This window comes from Eubalaena glacialis, chromosome 13, assembly GCF_028564815.1.
Source record: "Eubalaena glacialis isolate mEubGla1 chromosome 13, mEubGla1.1.hap2.+ XY, whole genome shotgun sequence".
Classification (NCBI taxonomy): Eukaryota; Metazoa; Chordata; class Mammalia; order Artiodactyla; family Balaenidae; genus Eubalaena; species Eubalaena glacialis.
In genome coordinates this window covers 55,991,033-56,010,264 of record NC_083728.1, presented here as the reverse complement: position 1 = coordinate 56,010,264, position 19,232 = coordinate 55,991,033, and the positions used below count along the sequence as shown (strand labels likewise).

At 47.8% G+C, this 19,232-nt stretch overlaps 1 protein-coding gene across 3 annotated transcripts in view; it reads right to left on the bottom strand.

Moving 5' to 3' along the window:
• RAB11FIP3 (RAB11 family interacting protein 3) overlaps positions 1-19,232 on the bottom strand; it is a 79,961-nt gene that overhangs the window by 36,833 nt on the left and 23,896 nt on the right. For all 3 annotated transcript variants that reach the window (XM_061210214.1, XM_061210212.1, XM_061210213.1), the window contains exon 2: positions 2,814-2,907. In XM_061210214.1, coding sequence (XP_061066197.1) covers positions 2,814-2,907 — 94 coding nt within the window. The remainder of the gene's footprint in view (positions 1-2,813; positions 2,908-19,232) is intronic.

Here is a 19,232-nt window from a genome sequence, read left to right as displayed (position 1 = left end):
CCCAAGCCCTCAGGCAGAGCTGCAAAGCCTTCTCCAACGACCCACCAGTCCTGGGGCCCTGGCTCCCATCACCACCAACCTGCGGCCAACCCATCACATGGGGTGAAGGTGAAATGAAGCTGCTGAAGACAAAGACCCACGGAGCCACCTCCTCCGGGACATGTGACCTCCTTACTGACCCCCGGGACTGAGACCAGGCAGCCCAACGCGGCGGCTCCAGCCCCGCTGGGTCCGGACACCCAGGGACCCAGCGGGAAGCTCTCAAGCACACGCGGCACACGCGTGAAAACCAGTCACATGGCAGACCTCAAACTCCAGGCACAGCACAGAGATCCCATTCTCTGACTATCACACACATGATTAGATTCAAATTATTGACAAGATCTTAAAATACATTTAGAAATTGTTTAAAATAATTGATGAGTCAAAGAAAAAATCACACTGGTTTGTTAAAACTAAGAGAAAAAAGCCCACACCTAGAGTTTCCCAAAGGTTAACCGAGGAAGCTGTGGGCGGACAAGCCAGCCCCCAGTGTCCTGGGCGTGCCTGCGGTGGCCCCGGCCCCGGTGACCTTCCCGAAGGCCTGGCTCGGGTGCCTGCTGTGGGGCGGTGAGCACACCATATCAGGAAGCACCAAGACACACTGGAGGTGGAGAAGCAAAAATTTGCATGAAGCCACCAAAAAACTTTGTGCAAGGGATGAAGTTTTAAACAACTTTCTGTTTTAACCACACACCTAACCTCCAAAAAATCACTGAAGGACTACAACCCACTGGTTACACAGATCCAGACACAGGCACGAAGCCTCCGCCTGCGGACTCTCAGCCTGGAGCCCAGGGTTCACCTCGCCCACCCCCCCCAAGTACCATCTCTGGTTGGTACTACCCAGCTCACCACACGGGCCTTGGGACTGCCCCCCACCTGGACCATCCTCGTGCCAGCCGGCCCAGAGAGGGCTGCCAGCCCGGAGCTGGCCAGTGGGGTCCTCCAGCCCGGCCCCACCCACCACACTGAGGGCAGCTACACGGCCTCGGCATGTGCCGTGCATGCATGGGGTCCCCAGGCTGTGCGGGGCCTCTGACGGCGTGTGTGCAGACTGACTGGGAGAAAGAGCCAGCGGGGACTTGGGGTTTAGGAAACCTTGCCCACGTGACACTGCTAGACAATAACTTGGGGGCGGGGACAGACAAGACAGGTGACACTACCAACAACTGCTGATAAGACCCAAGGGCATCCCTTGACCCAGCCCCATCAGGTAACTGATGGCCCCACCCAGGTCTGCACATCCTCCTCTTCCTCCGCCAAGAGCAGGAGGAGGGAACAAGCCTGCGACTGGGACCTCCCACCACCCTCACCCCAGCACGTGGCCACAGATGGGGAATGAGAAGGAAAGCTCTATTCAGAGCTTCGGGATTTTATTTAAAAGGACAGCATATGGGCAACCGGTGAGAGTGTGAAATGTTCGCTCTGGCAGTTCTGTACGAAACTAAGCTCACAGCCAGCACGCGACCAGCCATCCCATCCCTGGGCACAGGCCCCAAAGCCATGACAACACTGTCCACACAAAGACTTGAACCCCAGCGTCACTAGAAGGTTCATTCACTGTGGCCCCAAACTGGAGACATATTACTGTCCATCACCTGGGGGGCGGACAGACAAACTGCATAGGCATGCAGGCGAGCACAGCTCCACACAGGAAGAGTGCCCTGACACGCGGCAGCACGGGTGAGTCGCAAGCATCACACACGGGCGAGCGCAACACAGGAGTGCGGCCAATGGTTTATTTATGTGACGTCCACGAGAGGCAAGGCTAATCTATGCTGACAGAACCAGCCAAGGAGATGCCGGCAGGAGGGAGGGGATCACTGGAAGGCCGGCAGGGAGCTGTCTCCGGGGGCAGTAAGGCTCTGGGCAGGGGTCTGCATCCCAGCAGGAGAACATCAACATTCACAGATGGGCACACAAGATTTGTGCATTCACAAAAGGTAAATTTTGACTCAAAATAAGACTGCAAACGAATACTGAACTCTATGTAATGACTGATACACAGGACGAGGTGTTTGGGGGAGTATATGGTAGTATACCTGTCTAAAATGCATCCCATTTAAAAAAAAAAAGATGGATTGTTGGACAGATGTATGGGTGGATATATGATATATAATGACACAAACGCAGGAAGATGTTCCCTGCAGACTGTGGACAGCAAACACACGTGTGGGTGTTCATTGTGTAAGTCTTGCAATGTTTTTGTATGTTTGGAAGTTTTCATAAAAAAAAAAACTTCTGGGGACTTCCCTGGTGGCACAGCGGACAAGACTCCATGCTCCCAATGCAGGGGGCCTGGGTTCAATCCCCGGTCAGGGAACTAGATCCCACATGCATGCCACAACTAAGGAGCCCCCGAGCTGCAACTAAGGAGCCCATGTGCTGCAACTAAGAAGCCGGCAAGCCAGAACTAAAGGAGCCCTGGAGCTGCAACTAAGGAGCCAGGCTGCTGCAACTAAGACCTGGTGCAACCAAATAAATTAAAAAAAAAAAAAAAACTTCTGGGGAAAGGGGCAGTAGACTTCTAACATTACAAATAAGTAGCTGAGTCAGTGAATTCTGGAGTACAGGGCGTGAGGAGCAAAGAACGAGGTGGGAGAGAGGGCCTCCTGAAACCTGGGATGTTTCAGGGGCTCTAAGGAGGAGGAGGCTGTGAAGCTCAGCAAAAGGAGTCTGAGGAGTGAGGGTCACTAATCGGGGGGCGGGGGGCTGAGGGAGGGGGCTAAGGAAGGAGTGAGGCGACAGAAGCACACGGTGGGGTGACTGACCTCCATTTCTGATCGCTGTGATCCCTCGGTAGAAGTCTTCGAAACTAATCACGCCGAGCCCACTGGGATCCAAGTACCTCGTTAAGTCCTTCACCTGCAATGGCCAAGTGAGAATGTTATCGGAGCCTTCACACTTTGGGTGGTCGGGGGTTCGTGCATGTGACATCTCACCACATTCAGAGAAGCAGGAAGCTTGCAAGGGGCGGTGCTGAAAGTAAGGGCCATCGGGTCCTCTGGAGTGCCAGCAACAGCTCCAGCCAGGGCACAGGTGGCATCTGGGGAGATGCTGCCAACAGTACCCAGAACCATGAACCACGAACCACGGAATAAGACCCTGCTCTCAGGCCAAAAGCCATGCTTCTTGAGTGTGCTGAAGTTTTAGGCATTACTGCAGTCAGGATCCAGGCACTATGCACAGCACAGACCTGCCCATCCCAACAGGCACCCCAGCCGTGCAGAGGCCTTAGTAAAACTGACTCCAGCAAGTAGACTCTGGACATCAGAAATAATAGAGTAAGTGGGATAATTCACACATGATGTTCCAGAGAATGAAACTCTCCAAAAAGAAGATAAGTTTCTGTTTGTAAGTATAAACTGGATTTCATAAAAATTCAATACTTTTGCTCTTTAAAAGACACCCTTAGACAACACTGTAAATCAACTATACTCCAATAAAAATTAATTTAAAAAAAAGACACCATTAGTATAACTAAAAGACACGGACTGGGAGAAAATATTTGCAAATCATATATCTGATAAAGTACTTGCATCCATAATGTATAAAGAAATCTTAAAATTCAACAAGAAGACAAACACAATTCGTTTTAATGGGCAAAAGATTTAAGTAGACATTTCATCAAACAAGATATATAAATGGCTGATAAGCACATGAAAAGATGGTCAAGATCCTGAGTCCTTAGGGAAATGCAAACTAAAACCATAAACGGCTGTAATGAAGACAACTGACAACAACAAGTGTTGCCGAGGAAGTGGAGGCACAGGAACCTCCGACGCTGCCAGGAAGGGTGGGAAATGGTCTGGGAAATCTGGAAAACCAGGGCCAACCACACAACACAGAAACTCTACTCTTAGGGATCTTCACAAGAGAAAGGAAAACGTGGGTCCAAACAAAGACGTGTATGCAAATGTTTCCAGCAAGCGGCATTATTCAAAACAGCCAAGGAGCAGCAGCAACCCAGACGTCCACTAGCTGAGGAACGGATAAACACGATGTGGTCCCTCCATACAAAGGACTACTCTTCAGCCACGAAAACGAATGAAATACTGACACACATACAACGTGAAAGAGCCTCAAAGACATTCTGCTAGATAAAAAGCCAGGCACAAAAGACTACAAATTATATCTTTTCACTTACAGAAAATTTTCAGAAAAGACAAACTTACAGAGCTCAGTGGTTTCCTGGGATTCTGGGGTAGAAGCAAGGGTTGACTGCAAACAGCACAAGAGATCTTTCTGGGGTGTAGAGATGTTGTAAAACTAGGCTGAGGTGAAGGGCATGACTCTATAAATTTACTAAAATTCACGAACTGTACACTTTAAATGGATGAATTTTTTGGTATATATGTTATACTTCAACAAAGCTCTTAAGAAACAAATGAATAGAAAGGTAAAAAGGATTCAAGGGAAACTGACAAATACTGAAGTAAGGCAAAGAAGATCTAATATATGGATATTAGAAGTCCCTCAGAAGAAAAATCAAAGCAAATAACAAATATTAAAACTATACTTAGCGACTTCCCTGGTGGCACAGTGGTTAAGAATCTGCCTGCCAATGCAGGGGACACAGGTTCAAGCCCTGGTCCGGGAAGATCCCACATGTCGTGGAACAACTAAGCCCAGGTGCCACAACTACTGAGCCTGCGCTCTAGAGCCTGTGCTCCATAACAAGAGAAGCCACCGTAATGAGGAGCCCGTGCACCGCAACGAAGAGTAGCCCCCACTCGCCGCAACTGGAGAAAGCCTGCGTGCAGCAGCAAAGACCCAACGCAGCCAAAAACTAAATAAATAAATAAACTAAAAAAAGAAAACAAAACAAAACAAAATAAAAAAAACTATACTTAAGGGACTTCCCTGGTGATCCAGTGGTTAAGAATCTGCCTTCCAATGCAGAGGACACAGGTTCAATCCCTGGTCGGGGAACTAAGACCCCACGTGCCTCGGGGCAAGTAAGTCTGCGTGCCACAACTGCAGAGCCCACACACCACAACTACTGAGGCTGCGCGCTCTGGAGCCCATGCACCACAACTGGAGAAGCCCTCATGCTGCAATGAAGGTCCCGCATGCTGCAACAAAGATCCTGCATGCCGCAACTAAGACCTGACACAGCCAAATAAATAAATTAATTAGCCAAAGCAATCTTAAGAGAAAAAAACAGAGCTGGAGGAATCAGACTCCCTGACTTCAGACTATACTACAAAGTTACAGTAATCAAGACAATATGGTACTGGCACAAAAACAGAAATACAGATCAATGGAACAGGATAGAAAGCCCAGAGGTAAACCCACAAACCTATGGTCAACTAACCTATGACAAAGAAGGCAAGGATATACAATGGAGAAAAGACAGTCTCTTCAATTAAGTGGTGCTGGGAAAACTGGACAGCTGCATGTAAAAGAATGAAATTAGAACACTCCCTAACACCATACACAAAAATAAACTCAAAATGGATTAAAGACTTAAATGTAAGACCGGACACTATAAAACTCTTAGAGGAAAACATAAGAAGAACACTCTTTGACATAAATCACAGCAAGATCTTTTTTGACTCACCTCCAAGAGAAATGGAAATAAAAACAAAAATAAACAAATGGGACCTAATGAAACTTAAAAGCTTTTGCACAGAAAAGGAAACTACAAACAAGACGAAAAGACAACCCTCAGAATGGGAGAAAATATTTGCAAATGAAGCAACAGACAAAGGATTAATCTCCAAAATATATAAACAGCTCATGCAGCTCAATATTAAAAAACAAACAATCCAATCAAAAAATGGGCAGAAGACCTAAATAGACATTTCTCCAAAGAAGACATACAGATGGCCAAGAGGCACATGAAAAGCTGCTCAACATCACTAATTATTAGAGAAATGCAAATCAAAACTACAATGAGGTATCACCTCACACGGGTTAGAATGGGCATCATCAGAAAATCTGCAAACAACAAATGCTGGAGAGGGTGTGGAGAAAAGGGAACCCTCCTACACTGTTGGTGGGAATGTAAATTGATACAGCCACTATGGAGAACAGTATGGAGGTTCCTTAAAAAACTAAAAATAGAATTACCCTATGACCCAGCAATCCCACTACTGGGCATATACCCAGAGAAAACCATAATTCAAAAAGACACATGTACCCCAATGTTCATGGCAGCACCATTTACAATAGCCAGGTCATGGAAGCAATGTAAATGCCCATCGACAGACGAATGGATAAAGAAGATGTGGTACATATATACAATGGAATATTACTCAGCCATAAAAAAGAACGAAATTGGATCATTTGTAGAGACGTGGATGGACCTAGAGACTGTCATACAGAGTGAAGTAAGTCAGAAAGAGAAAAACAAATATCGTATATTAATGCATATATGTGGAATCTAGAAAAATGGTACAGACAAACTGGTTTGCAAGGCAGAAACAGAGACACAGATGTAGAGAACAAACATATGGACACCAAGGGTGGGGGGCTGGGATGAATTGGGAGATTGGGATTGACATATATACACTAATATGTATAAAATAGATAGGTAATAAGAACCTGCTGTATAAAAAATAAAATTCAAAAACAAGAAAAAAAAAGTAATTTTAAAAAGAAAAAACTATACTTAAGAAAAATTCCCTAGAATAAAAAAAATGTTTTTAACTACAAATTTGGTTTTTTCCTTATTTTTTTCCTTGAGACTTTATTATTTTTTTAATTGAAGTACAGTTGACTTACCATGTTTCAGGTGTCAACTACCTATTGAGAGAATATATCGCGTCCCTAAGAATATCAACTCCCATCCCCAAAAGACCTCATACAAGACTTACTCTGGTGAATTTCTTAGATTTTAAAGGAAAATAAAAAAATCCTTTGAATATGCAAAAATCAAGTGATTTATAAAAGAAAATTAGCCTTAAATCATTAACCTTTCTGGCAGCAACACCAAGTAACAAGGGATATTCGAATTCCACCACCCCATGTGTTGTTGAGGACTGGGATCCCCAACATGACTGAAAAAGGAGAAAAAGATATGACTGAAGATGCCAGGCAAATACCCTATTATCCTGATTTTGAATTTTAAGTACCACCATGAAGCATCACTCATGATGTACTAAAAACAAAACAATCGCTTTCTATTCTGTCCACTTAGCAGTCAGCACCCCTCACACCCAGGTGAAGGTATTTACATTCCAATTCCCATTAGAGGGAACCAGGACCCTCGGAGAAGTGCTAGGGAAAGTGCAGGCTGAGCCTGGACTATCTTGTCATCCCTGAGGGCAAAGATGCTGTGAAAGACTTTGTCAGGTCACATCAAAGAACTCAGGAGCCAACCTGAAAGTGAGCTGACCTGAGCACTGACTGGACACACCAAACTCGCCTCAACCCACAATGGAGTGACTGCAGTAAAAGTCACCGCTCATCACTGGAGACACTAGGGAACCCGCTTATTATTGTGAAAATTAACCCATAAAGGGAAAGAATCAAGCGGTGGGCCTGCCTTCCCTACACAGGCATAATGGGGCCACAGCAGATGAACGAGGGCAATAGCTCTGTACAGAGCATCCCAGCTACTAAGCGCAGCAGCGATGGGATCAGAACATCAGGTCCTGCCCGCGATCCTTGGTGAGGTAACAACACGTCACACGTCACACAATACGATGTTCAGTGCCCCCAAGGGCACAGAAGACACACCCAGACACCACGTGTCTCTGATGGAACCGCGAGACACTGCCTGAATCCACCCGGAATCCAACTGCCAATTTACAGGAAATACAATGATCAATATGTGTTAACAATACTGAGGGGTGTAATCAACAAAACCCAGTCCGTGAGACCCTTGACAGAGACAGACAAGGGACCTGCTGTCTTTAAGGGAAAAAAAGATGGAGAGGAACCTTTACTGAGAGACTCAGGAGAGGGACGTCCCTGGTGGCACAGTGGCTAAGAATCCGCCTGCCAACGCAGGGGACACCGGTTTGAGCCCTGGTCCGGGAAGACCCCCACATGCCGTGGAGCAACTAAACCTGCGAGCCAAAACTACAGCCTGTGCTCTAGAGCCCGCGAGCCACAACTACTGAAGCTCGCAAGCCTAGAGCCTGTACTCCTCAACAAGAGAAGCCACCGCGAGGAGAAGCCTGTGCACTGCGACGAAGAGTAGCCCCCTCTCGCCGCAACTAGAGAAAGCCCACACACAGCAACGAAGACTCAAAGCAGCCAAAAATAAATAAATAAAATTAATTAATTAAAAAAAGAGAGACTCAGGAGAGATACATCAACCTACTACCATGCAGGGACTTTTTGGATCTGGACTCAAATTTTTAAAGCTTTTAATCGTATTTATAAGAGAACTAGAAACTTGAATACTGACTGATGCAGGATACTGAATACTGATTATTTGATGATATTGAGGAACGGCGGTTAATTTTTATAGGTGTGACAATGATATTTTGGTAATTTTTCCAAGTGCATTTTTTTTTTCTTGGCCACGTCATGTGGCATGTGGGACCTTAGTTCCCCGACCGAGGATCGAACCCGTGCCCCGTGCATTGGAAACATGGAGTCTTAACCACTGGACCACCAGGGAAGTCCCAGCGCATTGCTTTTTTGATATATACTTATTGAAATATTTAGAGGGTAAGGCATATATGTGGTTACACGTATGTACCCAGCTGGCATGGCTGAGAAGTGTCAGAGCAGGGGGGCACACACCAGGGGGGCATCACACAATTCTCTCTAGTTTTCTATAGGCTTGAACTTTCCATAATGAAAATAAGAGAGAAAAGGAGAAAAAGACCAAAGAAGAGCAAGAAAGAAAGAGAGGAAAGACAGGGGGAGGAGAGGGAGCAAAGGAGGAGGCAGTCAGCCAGGGACAGGGCGGACCTTGGACCACAAAGGGCTGGCGCATGGACAGGGCGCACTCGGGGAGGGGTACAGGCAAACAGGGCGCTCAGCAGTGGAGAACCCACTCTGGCCAAGGCCCCCCACAAGCACTGTTCTGTGCTGGGCAGGCTGGTGGACGCTGCCACAGTCAGCCCTCACCCCCATCTGCTGACGTGCGTGGACAGGGACCAGCTCAAGCCGACTGACCCACAGCTCAGGATTCTCTAGCCTTCCCCCATCCCAGGGCCTGTGTGTTCCTGAGACACTGGGCTTGGAAGTCCACTCAGAAGCTGACTTCTTGAGACCATGGAGTCTGAATCCTCCCTCCTTATCTCATGAAGGCCTTCATTCCTAAAGCTCCTCGCTTGCTGGGGACCTGAAATCCACAGTGGCCAATCTGTCCTTAAGATTCCTAAGAATTTCAACAATGAAGCTACCAATTGGACACAAAGTACCAAGCTGTTCATTCCTAAACATTAACCAACGCTTTTTAAACAAATTATTAAATAGTTACCATGTTAGAAAGAGCAAGGATGAATCAAAGCATTCATTTTTTTTAAACTCCATTTTAGGACTTCCCTGGTGGCACAGTGGTTAAGAATCCCCTGCCAATGCAGGGGACACGGGTTCGATCTCTGGTCCTGGAAGACCCCACATGCCGCAGAGCAACTAAGCCCACGCACCACAACTACTGAGCCTGTGCTCTAGAGCCCGCAAGCCACAACTACTGAGCCCGAGTGCCACAACTATTGATGCCCACGCGCCTAGAGCCCGTGCTCTGCAACCAGAAAAGCCACCACAATGAGAAGCCCGCGCACCACGTGGAAGAGTAGCCCCCACTCGCCACAACTAGAGAAAGCCCATGCGCAGCAACGAAGACCCAACACAGCCAAAATTAAAAAAAAAAAAAAAAAAACCCACTTTATTTTTCTTTATGATTTGGAGGATAAATCAATGTCCATGCAGCTAATGATTGGGGGATGGTTCTATTCTCCAAGCCCAAAGTACTCCATTCAGAGGCCTTCAGGAAAACAAGGCTGGAAATTAAGAACCTGCCCTTTGTTGCAAAGAAGAGACAGAAAACCAAGCTCAGAGAAGTACACCCCATCCAAGCCAGCCAACACCCCGTCGGGCAGACAGACACAGGAGACCACAGAAACACCCCAGGAGAGAACCCCACTCTGCAACCAGCTGCAGGCAGGCAGGCCCAGCTTCCACGCGGTTATTCTAACAAGAGAAATTTACTGGCAAATTTTATTGTTTCTGCTACAGACGTGCAGACATAATCTGCAGAAGAAGCCAGAACAACTTCTCCAACCACAGCTAACTCCAGCCACAGAAGCCCCAGTCACAGAAATCATGGGAAAGCACAGCCCTTCACAAGGAGAGCGACCCTTCTTCCTGCACCTGCTCGTTACTACTGTCCTTGAACTGTAACATTTTCAAAACAGCTTGTCTTTTATCAGAAGCACCTCAACCTAACTAACATTTACAGAACACTCCAGCCTACATAAGTAGAATCCTGACAAGTGCACATGGAACGTTTATCAAGACAGTCTATATACTGGGCCATAGAACAAGTTTCAAAAGACTCAGGTCTCAAGTCAACGTCATTAACCATTAGGGAATGTAAATTCCCACTGCAGTGAGGTGCATGTGTATCTGAATGGCCAGAATGTAAGACTGGCCACACCACGCACACCAAGTGTTTGGAGGATGAGAATTGGAATTCTCCTACACTCTGCTGCCAACTGGAAAATTCCACAACCACTTTGGGAAACTGTCTGGAAATTCATAAGAAGGTCAGCCTTATTCCTACCACACAATCACACAAAAGAAGTCATTTCACTTCTAGGTGTTACTCAAGAGAAATGAAAGCAGACGTCCAAAGCAAGACTTGTAGACGAAGGATAGCAGAAGCCTTATTTGTAACGGTCAAAAAAATGGAGACAACCCAAATGTCCATCCACACAAGAACGTATAAAATGTGGTATTCCATGGGGGGAAAAAATAAGCAGCAGCAGCCATGGTGACAAGAAGCAAAATGTTCTAGGGGCTCCTGTAGCAATTCATAAACTTCATACCGACGTGAGGGTGGGCAGGCGGGGGTGGGAGAGAAGCTGATGGTAGCTCATCCCGAATGTCCACAATGAGCCCTGCAGCTCACCCACCTAAAGACATCTGACCTGCTTTCTAGGAGCATCTATAAAGCAGCTAAACTACGTGCCGTATATATACAATGGCTTTCCCTGCTGCCGAGAACTCCTCTCAGCTGTCCTGGGCTGCTCTGCCCAAGCACCTGGAGGGACCAGCCAGCGCCCGAGGCATCCAGAGGCCACCTGCCTCTGCACCTGGAGGGGTGATCCTAGATCACCTGTTACGATGAACTGATTAACCACCCCTGGTTTAAGAGGGAGGGCTTAGAAAATTCTAAAATAAAAGCATCGTGCTGGTCTTAGATGGACAAGGTCATTCCTCATGTATCACATTCAGGAATCCACTTTTGTCTTTAGACACAGGTGTTGCAGTGTCACCAGCCGTGTCCTTTGTGGATGGAAGGCGCCTACTCAGAGCCCAGATGTACCCTGTGACTGGGAGGCTCTTCTTGCCGTGCTTTGGGACAGGGACACCAGAAGCTGCTGTCTCCCTACGTCTGTCATCGCTAGGAGTTTGGAGGCTTGCTGTTTGAAGATCTTGGTGCGGGAGGTGGGGGTCAGGGAGGCTGGGGTCTGGGGCAGGGGCACCTCCAGCCGCTTCAGGGGACGCAGCCGTTCCTACCACCTTATTTCTTTAACAGCTTTATGGACATACAATTCACCAATTTAAAGGGTACAATTCAGTGGTTTTTCGTATATTCACAGAGCCGTCTCCATGTTATTTTAAAGACAATAAAATCTTAAAATGCACACGAGAATACTCGGGAAAATAGTAAGTGGAAACACTCAAGCTTTATGCAAATGTGCTGAAAAGATGAAACAGAATTTACAGGAGTAACAGAGAACATGTCTGTTCAACTTATGCAACCCCGTTAATCAGGGTGAAGAGGAGGCACCGCTGGACGCAGAGGCCTCTCCACCCCTCCCTGCATCTCAACTCCCAGAAGGGGCACTATGGACCCCCCAAGGGGCTACGAAAGGGTCCCCCTCATGGCCCTTCTCTGGATCAAGGACGATCAGGCCCTGCTCCCGGACATGTGAGGGCAGCGTGCAGTGTGCCCTCCAGCCTGTCACCTCTCCGCACATAACAGAAGTGGAGGCGTCATTCCTTACGGGACACCCCTGGACTCCCAGCCTAACCCAGGCCCCTTAGAATAAGTAAAGGAGGAAAAGAAGAAACCGCACAGTTATCCAGCACAGGTACGCACAGGTATGCAGCTCTGCAGCCGCGGCGCTGCAGGCTGGCGCAGGACAGACCTCCCTCACTCCCGCCCGCCTGGCTCCGTTCGGAAGCCCTTCTTTCTGCTCTTCAGCTTCGGATGGTTTTGGGGGTTCACTGCCTCTACGTCTAACTAATGTGCTCCTGGTGCTACTTCGTGGCTTGTCAAATTTACATGCTGCGTTTTGGCCTCCTATGGTGAAAAGCAAGAATTCAACACCACCCTCCCACCCCAGTTTAGCTAGGCCTTCTGCAGCGTTCACATCATGGAGTACAGAAATATTTTTCACTGGAGAGCACTGCCTTTCTTACATAATTTCTTCCTCTGCTTAGCAATTCCCTTGCTTTCCATGCCTCCACTGTCCACACACCTACTGCTCTATCCAACCTTCCCCAGACCCCCACCCCCCGGCCCCACCCGACTCCTTGTGTTTGCTCATGCCGCTGCTCCTAGCCCGCGTTCCCACCTTCCATGCTGGGAACTCTCTTTTCTTAGTGCCCTTCATCTCACAGAAGCCCCTGCAGCTTCGTGAGGAGGGGTGTGCGGTATGCACCCTGAGCATCCTCCTTTCTTAGTGCCCCTCATCTCAGAAAAGGCCCTGCAGCTTCGTGAGGAGGGGGTGTGTGGTATGCACCCTGAGCAGCCTCATCTGAGGCCAGCACTCTCCCCTTACCTGGGCAGGTGCCTGCACCCGGCTGTAGGGTGGAAACCTGTCCCGATGCAGTGGGAAGGCCATCCACCCCACTCCTGCACGTGCTGTGGCCTCTGATACCAACCCCATCGTAATGCTTTGTGTGCGGCCTGTTTTAATCTCCTTCTCTTTATTGGCAGGATTCGCCATATTTGCTGGGGGAACTTTCTCCTCACAGGAAGAGCCCTTTCACCTGGAGACGCAGTCCTCCTGAAGGTCCCTATGACGGTGTCTCTGGGCCCCTCCCCACACCTGTTGGTCCGGCAGTGCACCTCATCACGCCCTCGTCCTTATCTTTCATCTCCTAGTATCTCTGCCTTTTAAAGAAGTTTCTGGGATGTATTGTTGACTTGATCTTCGTTTTTAATTTCTTATTAAAGAAATGCTTTTATTTCGTTTTTAATTTCTGAGGGTGTGTTCTAGTTCTCTGAATGTGATGTGTTCTTTAATCTGACAACATAAATCAAGTTTCATTTTCCAAGTTTTCTTCTGCTCTCTGCACTGACTCTGTTCTCTTCAAGTGCCTTCCACTTTTTCTTTTTTGTTTTTGGTTTTGGTCTCTGCCTTTCTTGTTGGAGGCTTCCCTAAAGTATCTGAGGTCCCTGACCGTCCCTCTATACTTAAAAGTGGTCACTAAAAAGCTGACGAGCTGGGCTTGTCGACTGGGGACCTTACTGCAGGTGCCTTGGGCAGAGACCTGGCTCTGTGTTGTCCGCTGCTCCAGGACTGGACGCTGTGGGGACAGGGTCCTGAGAGGGCTTGTGAATATGATGGGATAGCCGTGTGCGGCAAACATGAAGGCCAGTGCGTGTGTTAACTGTAGCAGACAACTGGTCACAAAGAAGTAAGCTGTTGTGCTGTGAGGGCCACGTGGCTGGACCTGAGGGTGGCCAGTAGGACCCAAGGGCTGTTGTCTGCCAACCACCAGCAAGAAAACAGGGATATCAGCCCTACAACCACAAGGAACTGAATGAGCGTGGTGGAGGACCCTGAGTCTCAGGCGGGAATGCAGCCTGGACAGACACCGGGCAGAGACACTGGCACGGCCAGTGCAAAGGGCCGGAGGAGGCGAGCCCGTGGCACACAGGGAGCCTCAAGGAGGCCAGTGGCTGGAGCAGAGGGAGCGAGGGGTTGGCAGCAGAAAGGAGGTCAGTGCCCTGGGAGAGCTCCGAGCACAGGAGTCACAGGATTTGCCTTAACACTACTATCTGGCTGCCTGTGAGCCAAGGCTGCAGGGTGGGGCAATAAGGCAGTGCTCCCACAAGGCAAGCAGAGCAACAGGCGAAGCCTGAGAAGTGGTGGAACTCTGGACGTACCCTGACGACAGAGCCAGCAGCATTTCCCAATGGATCAGAAGTCGGGTGAGAGAAAGACGTTTTGGCCCGAGTCGCTGAAAGGGTGGGACTGCTGTTTACTGAGATGGGGACACTGCAGGTGGCACTCAAAGCTTCAGCCATGAGTCTGAGATGTCCATCTGACATCCCAGCATGAGCCCAGCATCCAGGAGTGCGCCGGGCTGGAGAAGTGATGTTGGGGGTCATCAGCACAGAGGCCACATTTACAGTGTTAGCCTGGGAGTCAGTGAGACCAAAGGGGGAGGAGCAGCCCTGGGCCTCCAGCCCTGGGTGAGGAACTAGCGAAGTGAGACTCAACAGCCAGCGGTGTTCAGTGCTGCATGCAGCAGGGCAGGCCAGGCAGGTGACGCACAATCACGAACCAACGTAACCATGACAGCGCAGGCGTCCAGAGCGTCTGCGGCTTTCCTCACGCTGATCTAGAAATGGGGCTGCCTCGTTGAGCCTTCACTTTCCGAAGGCTTTTAATGCCTACTGCTACTTTACCTTCAGAAAGGCTATGATGGCACGCTTTCAAAAATCTTTTAGTTGTGATAAAATATACATAAAATTTACCATCTTAACCATTCTTAGGTGTGCAGCTCAGTGGCATTAAGTACATTCACACTGCTGTGCACCATCACTCCCAGCAACTCCAGAACTTTCTCATCTTCCCAACTGAAATTGTCCCCACTAAGCACTAACTCCCCACCCCCTCCTCCAGCCCCTGGCGACCTCTATCTACTTTCTGTCTCTGAATCTGATGTTCTAGAGACCTCATAGAAGGGATCATACAGGATTTGTCCTTTTGTGTCTGGCTCATTTCACTGTGCAAAATGTCCTCCAGGTTTGCCCGTGTTGCAGTGTGTGTCAGAATGTCCTTCCTTTTTAAGGATGAATGGCAGTCGCTGTATGCATACACCACATTCTGTTTATCCATTTATCTGACCATGGACACTGGTGTTGCTTCCACTCGTTGCTGACTGTAAATAGTGCTGCTATGAACAAGGATGTGCAAATATATAATGGTATAATTTTAAGAAGAAAAAATGTACATGCAGTGTGATTCTAACACAATGACATTTAGCAACCTGGGTAAATATTATCATATTACTTCTCAAGAGGGTCTACGTGTAAAACGCTAGTGGTTTTTTCCCATTTCCTAGTCTCCCTCCACAGCTACTGAAGCGCTTTGAATTTTATGTCCTCTGTTTGAAACTGGTTGTTTTCCTTTCTTGGATCATGGACACTTTCCCCTACTGTATTAGCGTCCTGTGGCTGCTATAACAAATTACCACAAACTTAGTAGCTTAAAACTACAGAAACCTATTCTCTTACAGTTCTGGAGGTCAGGGTCCAAAATGAGTCTTTAGGCTGAAACCAAGGAGTTGGCAGGGCTGGTCCCTCCTGGAGGCTCCAGGGGAGAGTCTGCCCCCTGGCCGTCTGGCTGCCAGCATTCACTGAGGCTGGACACCCCAAGCCCGACTTCCATCGCCACACAGCCAAGTCCTCTTATCCTCCCACCTCACTGTTATAAGGACCCTTGTGGTTCCACTGAGGGCCCACCAGGATAACCCCATCTCAAGACCCTTAATTTAATCACATCCACAAAGTCCCTTTTGCCATGTAAGGTAATGTTCACAGGCTCCAGGGAATAGGACCTGGATGTCTTCCGGGGCCACTGTCAACAGACCACACCCAACTTACTTTCTTAAAATAACACTTTATTGAGATACAATTTCCACCCTTACTGTTTTAAGTCAATCCACTCCTCTTGGAAGAAATTCAGCTTACCTGAATGTTGATTTTATTTTACTTTATTAACATTTATTTATTTATTTATTTATTGAAGTAGAGTTGATTTACAATGTTAATTACTGCTGTACAGCAAAGTGATTCAATTATACATATATACATTCTTTTTTATATATATTCTTTTCCATTATGATTTATCATAGGATATTGGATATAGTTCTCTGTGCTATAAAGTAAGACCTTGTTTATCCATTCTCTATATAAAAGCTTACATCTGCTGACCCCAACCTCCCACTCCATCCCTCCCCCAACCCCCTCCCCCTTGGCAACCACCAGTCTGTTCTCTTATGTCCGTGATTCTGCTTCTGTTTCACAGATAGGTTCATCTGCATCATATTTTGGATTTCACATCTAAGTGATATCAGACAGTGTTTTGTCTTTCTCTTTCTGGCTTACTTCACTTAAGTATGATAATCTCTAGCTGCATCCATGTTGCTGCACTGAATGCTGATTTTAAACCTTTATTCTCATCCGTTTGGCAGGGGCCCACTGCCATGGTCCATTTTGCTCAACGCTATACCCCAGGGTGAGAATGGTGCCTGGCCCATGGCAGGTGCTCAGTAAACATTTACTCAGTGAAAGGAGGGCTCTGTCACAGGGACCAGCAGCTGGACGCAACAGCGGGAGGCTGGTCGAGACCCCCTTAATGCGGCCAGATCAAACCATGCCCCAGAAGAACACCTGCGTCTCCCAGAGCAGGTGGCTGCCCAGAGTGGACTTTCATGTCCCCCTTTATGGGGAGAGACCCCCACCTCCCCACTGGGGAACCAGTGTCCTCTTGGACCCTGTACTCTGCCTCAAGGAAAGGCCTCTCTCTCCTTGGTGGAGCAGGCAGCCCAGAGTCACCATGTAGGGACAGTGCCTAAGAAAGACACCGCCACAGAAGCCCAGGCTGCTACTGGTGGCTCCTGGGCCCAGGCTGGCATGGCATGAGTCGCCACTGAAAACAAGCTCTTCACAGAGTGAATCACGCTGATTAGGATGGACTTTCTCATAAAAGTGTGGTACAACCCTCGCTTTGTTCCTAGGAAGATCATACAAGCACAGGAAAGAGCTGGGGGCACACATTTCGGGGCCTTCCAGCAGCTACGGCTCCAGAACATGGCAAAGCCTCTGATTTGCACATACTCACTTTTCTAGATAAGAAGAGACACAGCGCCACAGGCCATGTGAAACAACAGATAAAACCCCTACTTTAAGGTACCTGACCGCCCTTGGCCCTAAGGCTGCCCCTGTGTGCTCCAGACGGTTACAACCCAGGGCACTGGGTAAGCACAGCCTGGGACCCAAAACTCTTTCCCTTGTGCCTTCAGCTCCCTCCTGGGTGTATCTGAAGGCACAGATTTACAAGTGGCACAAGGACTTCATTATGTGATCCTTCTGCTTAAACAAGGAGCTCTGAGATGGTCCTCTGCCCCCCGCAGGCTGCCCAGGTGAGCCAAGCCCCACAGGTGAGCTGTACCAAGGGCGACGTTGGGAAGACGGCCTGCGAGCGTCACTCTTTAAGTCCCCGGAAGAAGACACCCTCTACAAGGAGAGCTGATGCTGCAAAGTCACCACCAGAAACAAGGCAAACCTCAAGTAGAGCCCCGCCCTCGAGTAGTGCCAGTGTTTTGCTTCACTTGGACAACCGACTTGTGACGTGGGCCAGAGAGGCCAAGGCAATCGGCAGGGGAAAGAAGAGATGACAAGACGCAAAAGAACATCCTCCCATGCAGGTCCCAGAAGACCCAGGAAGACCGACACCTTCACCCCAGGACCATCAGGACATACCTCCTCCACTCCCCACACTGCACTCAGCACAGTCTCTTCCCCCACCTGCCCCATCCTGCTCGCTGGGGCTTCGACCTGCACCTGGCCCAGGGTGGCACACAGCTGGGAACAAATGCGCGAGTGCCCAGAAGACAGGCTCTCTCCCGCAGCCCTTCGGGTCTTCTCGCAGAACCGTTTCCCCACAGGAAACCCAGTACAGGAGCCAACAGTTACCTGGTTCAGCCACCTGACTGGGGACAACGCCCTTCAGATGTCACTCCCCAGCACCAGACCAGGTCAGAAACAGCCACACCCATGTAGTCTGTGGTTGGGTTTCAGTAGTTTTGTTTTGTTTTGAGATTTGTTTAAACCTAAAAGTGACAGTTCCTAGATTGTGACAGTACCCAGGACAAATCTTGAGAGGACTAAAAAAAAACTCCAGAAGCTCTAAAATTCGAAGCGTTAAACCTTGGAGCTAAATAAAGCTAACTGTAGAACTGGCCTAATGTCTATGATCATCACAATTTTTTTTTAATTATCAAGAGATCATGCAACAGTGGAGAAAACTTCTAAGTCAGCACAAAATGAAAACTCTTCAGGCTCTCATTCTGTCCACTATCATCCTGTTTTCTCTGCCTTCATCTTCTGCACTTTGCTCTTTAAAAGCAGAATGCTAAACCAAAACAAAGACAGTATTTATTCCTTAATGATACAGACTGATGGCATCCATCTGAAATATATAAGAAGGGATAACAGCACAAAAGAAAGGAACTCTACAGAAACTCGTAACATTTTTACAGCTCCACAGGATTTTAGAGGCTGCTTGAGCCGACCCCCACATCACAGGTTAAGAAATGGAGGCCAGTCAGCACTCACTATGACACAAAAGATACACACACAAAAATGCTGTTCACTAACACTTTTAGAGAAACATCAGGTCAAATACACTCATAAGAAAAATGCAAGTTAAAACTACACTGATATACCATTGTCCCTGTATCAGATTGGCAATACTTTTCTAGAGGACAATTTCATGTTAAAAACATTTAAAAAATCATTTAAGATCTATACATGTTTCCCCAGCAATTCCATTCTTAAGACTTTAACCTAAAGACATAATAAAGATTGTGCAGGAAGATTCAGCTAGGAGAAAGCTTATAACAGCAGAAAAATGAAAACCTAAAATACCAAAGACAGAGGATTAACTGAATAAATTCTAGCACATTCATTCATATGATGGAAAAGTAGGCATTAAAATCATGTTGTAGGAGTAAATCTGCCAACATTGAGAGATGATGACAATATACTGATTTAAAGTAAATTAAAACTGTAAGTTAATTGTGACTCT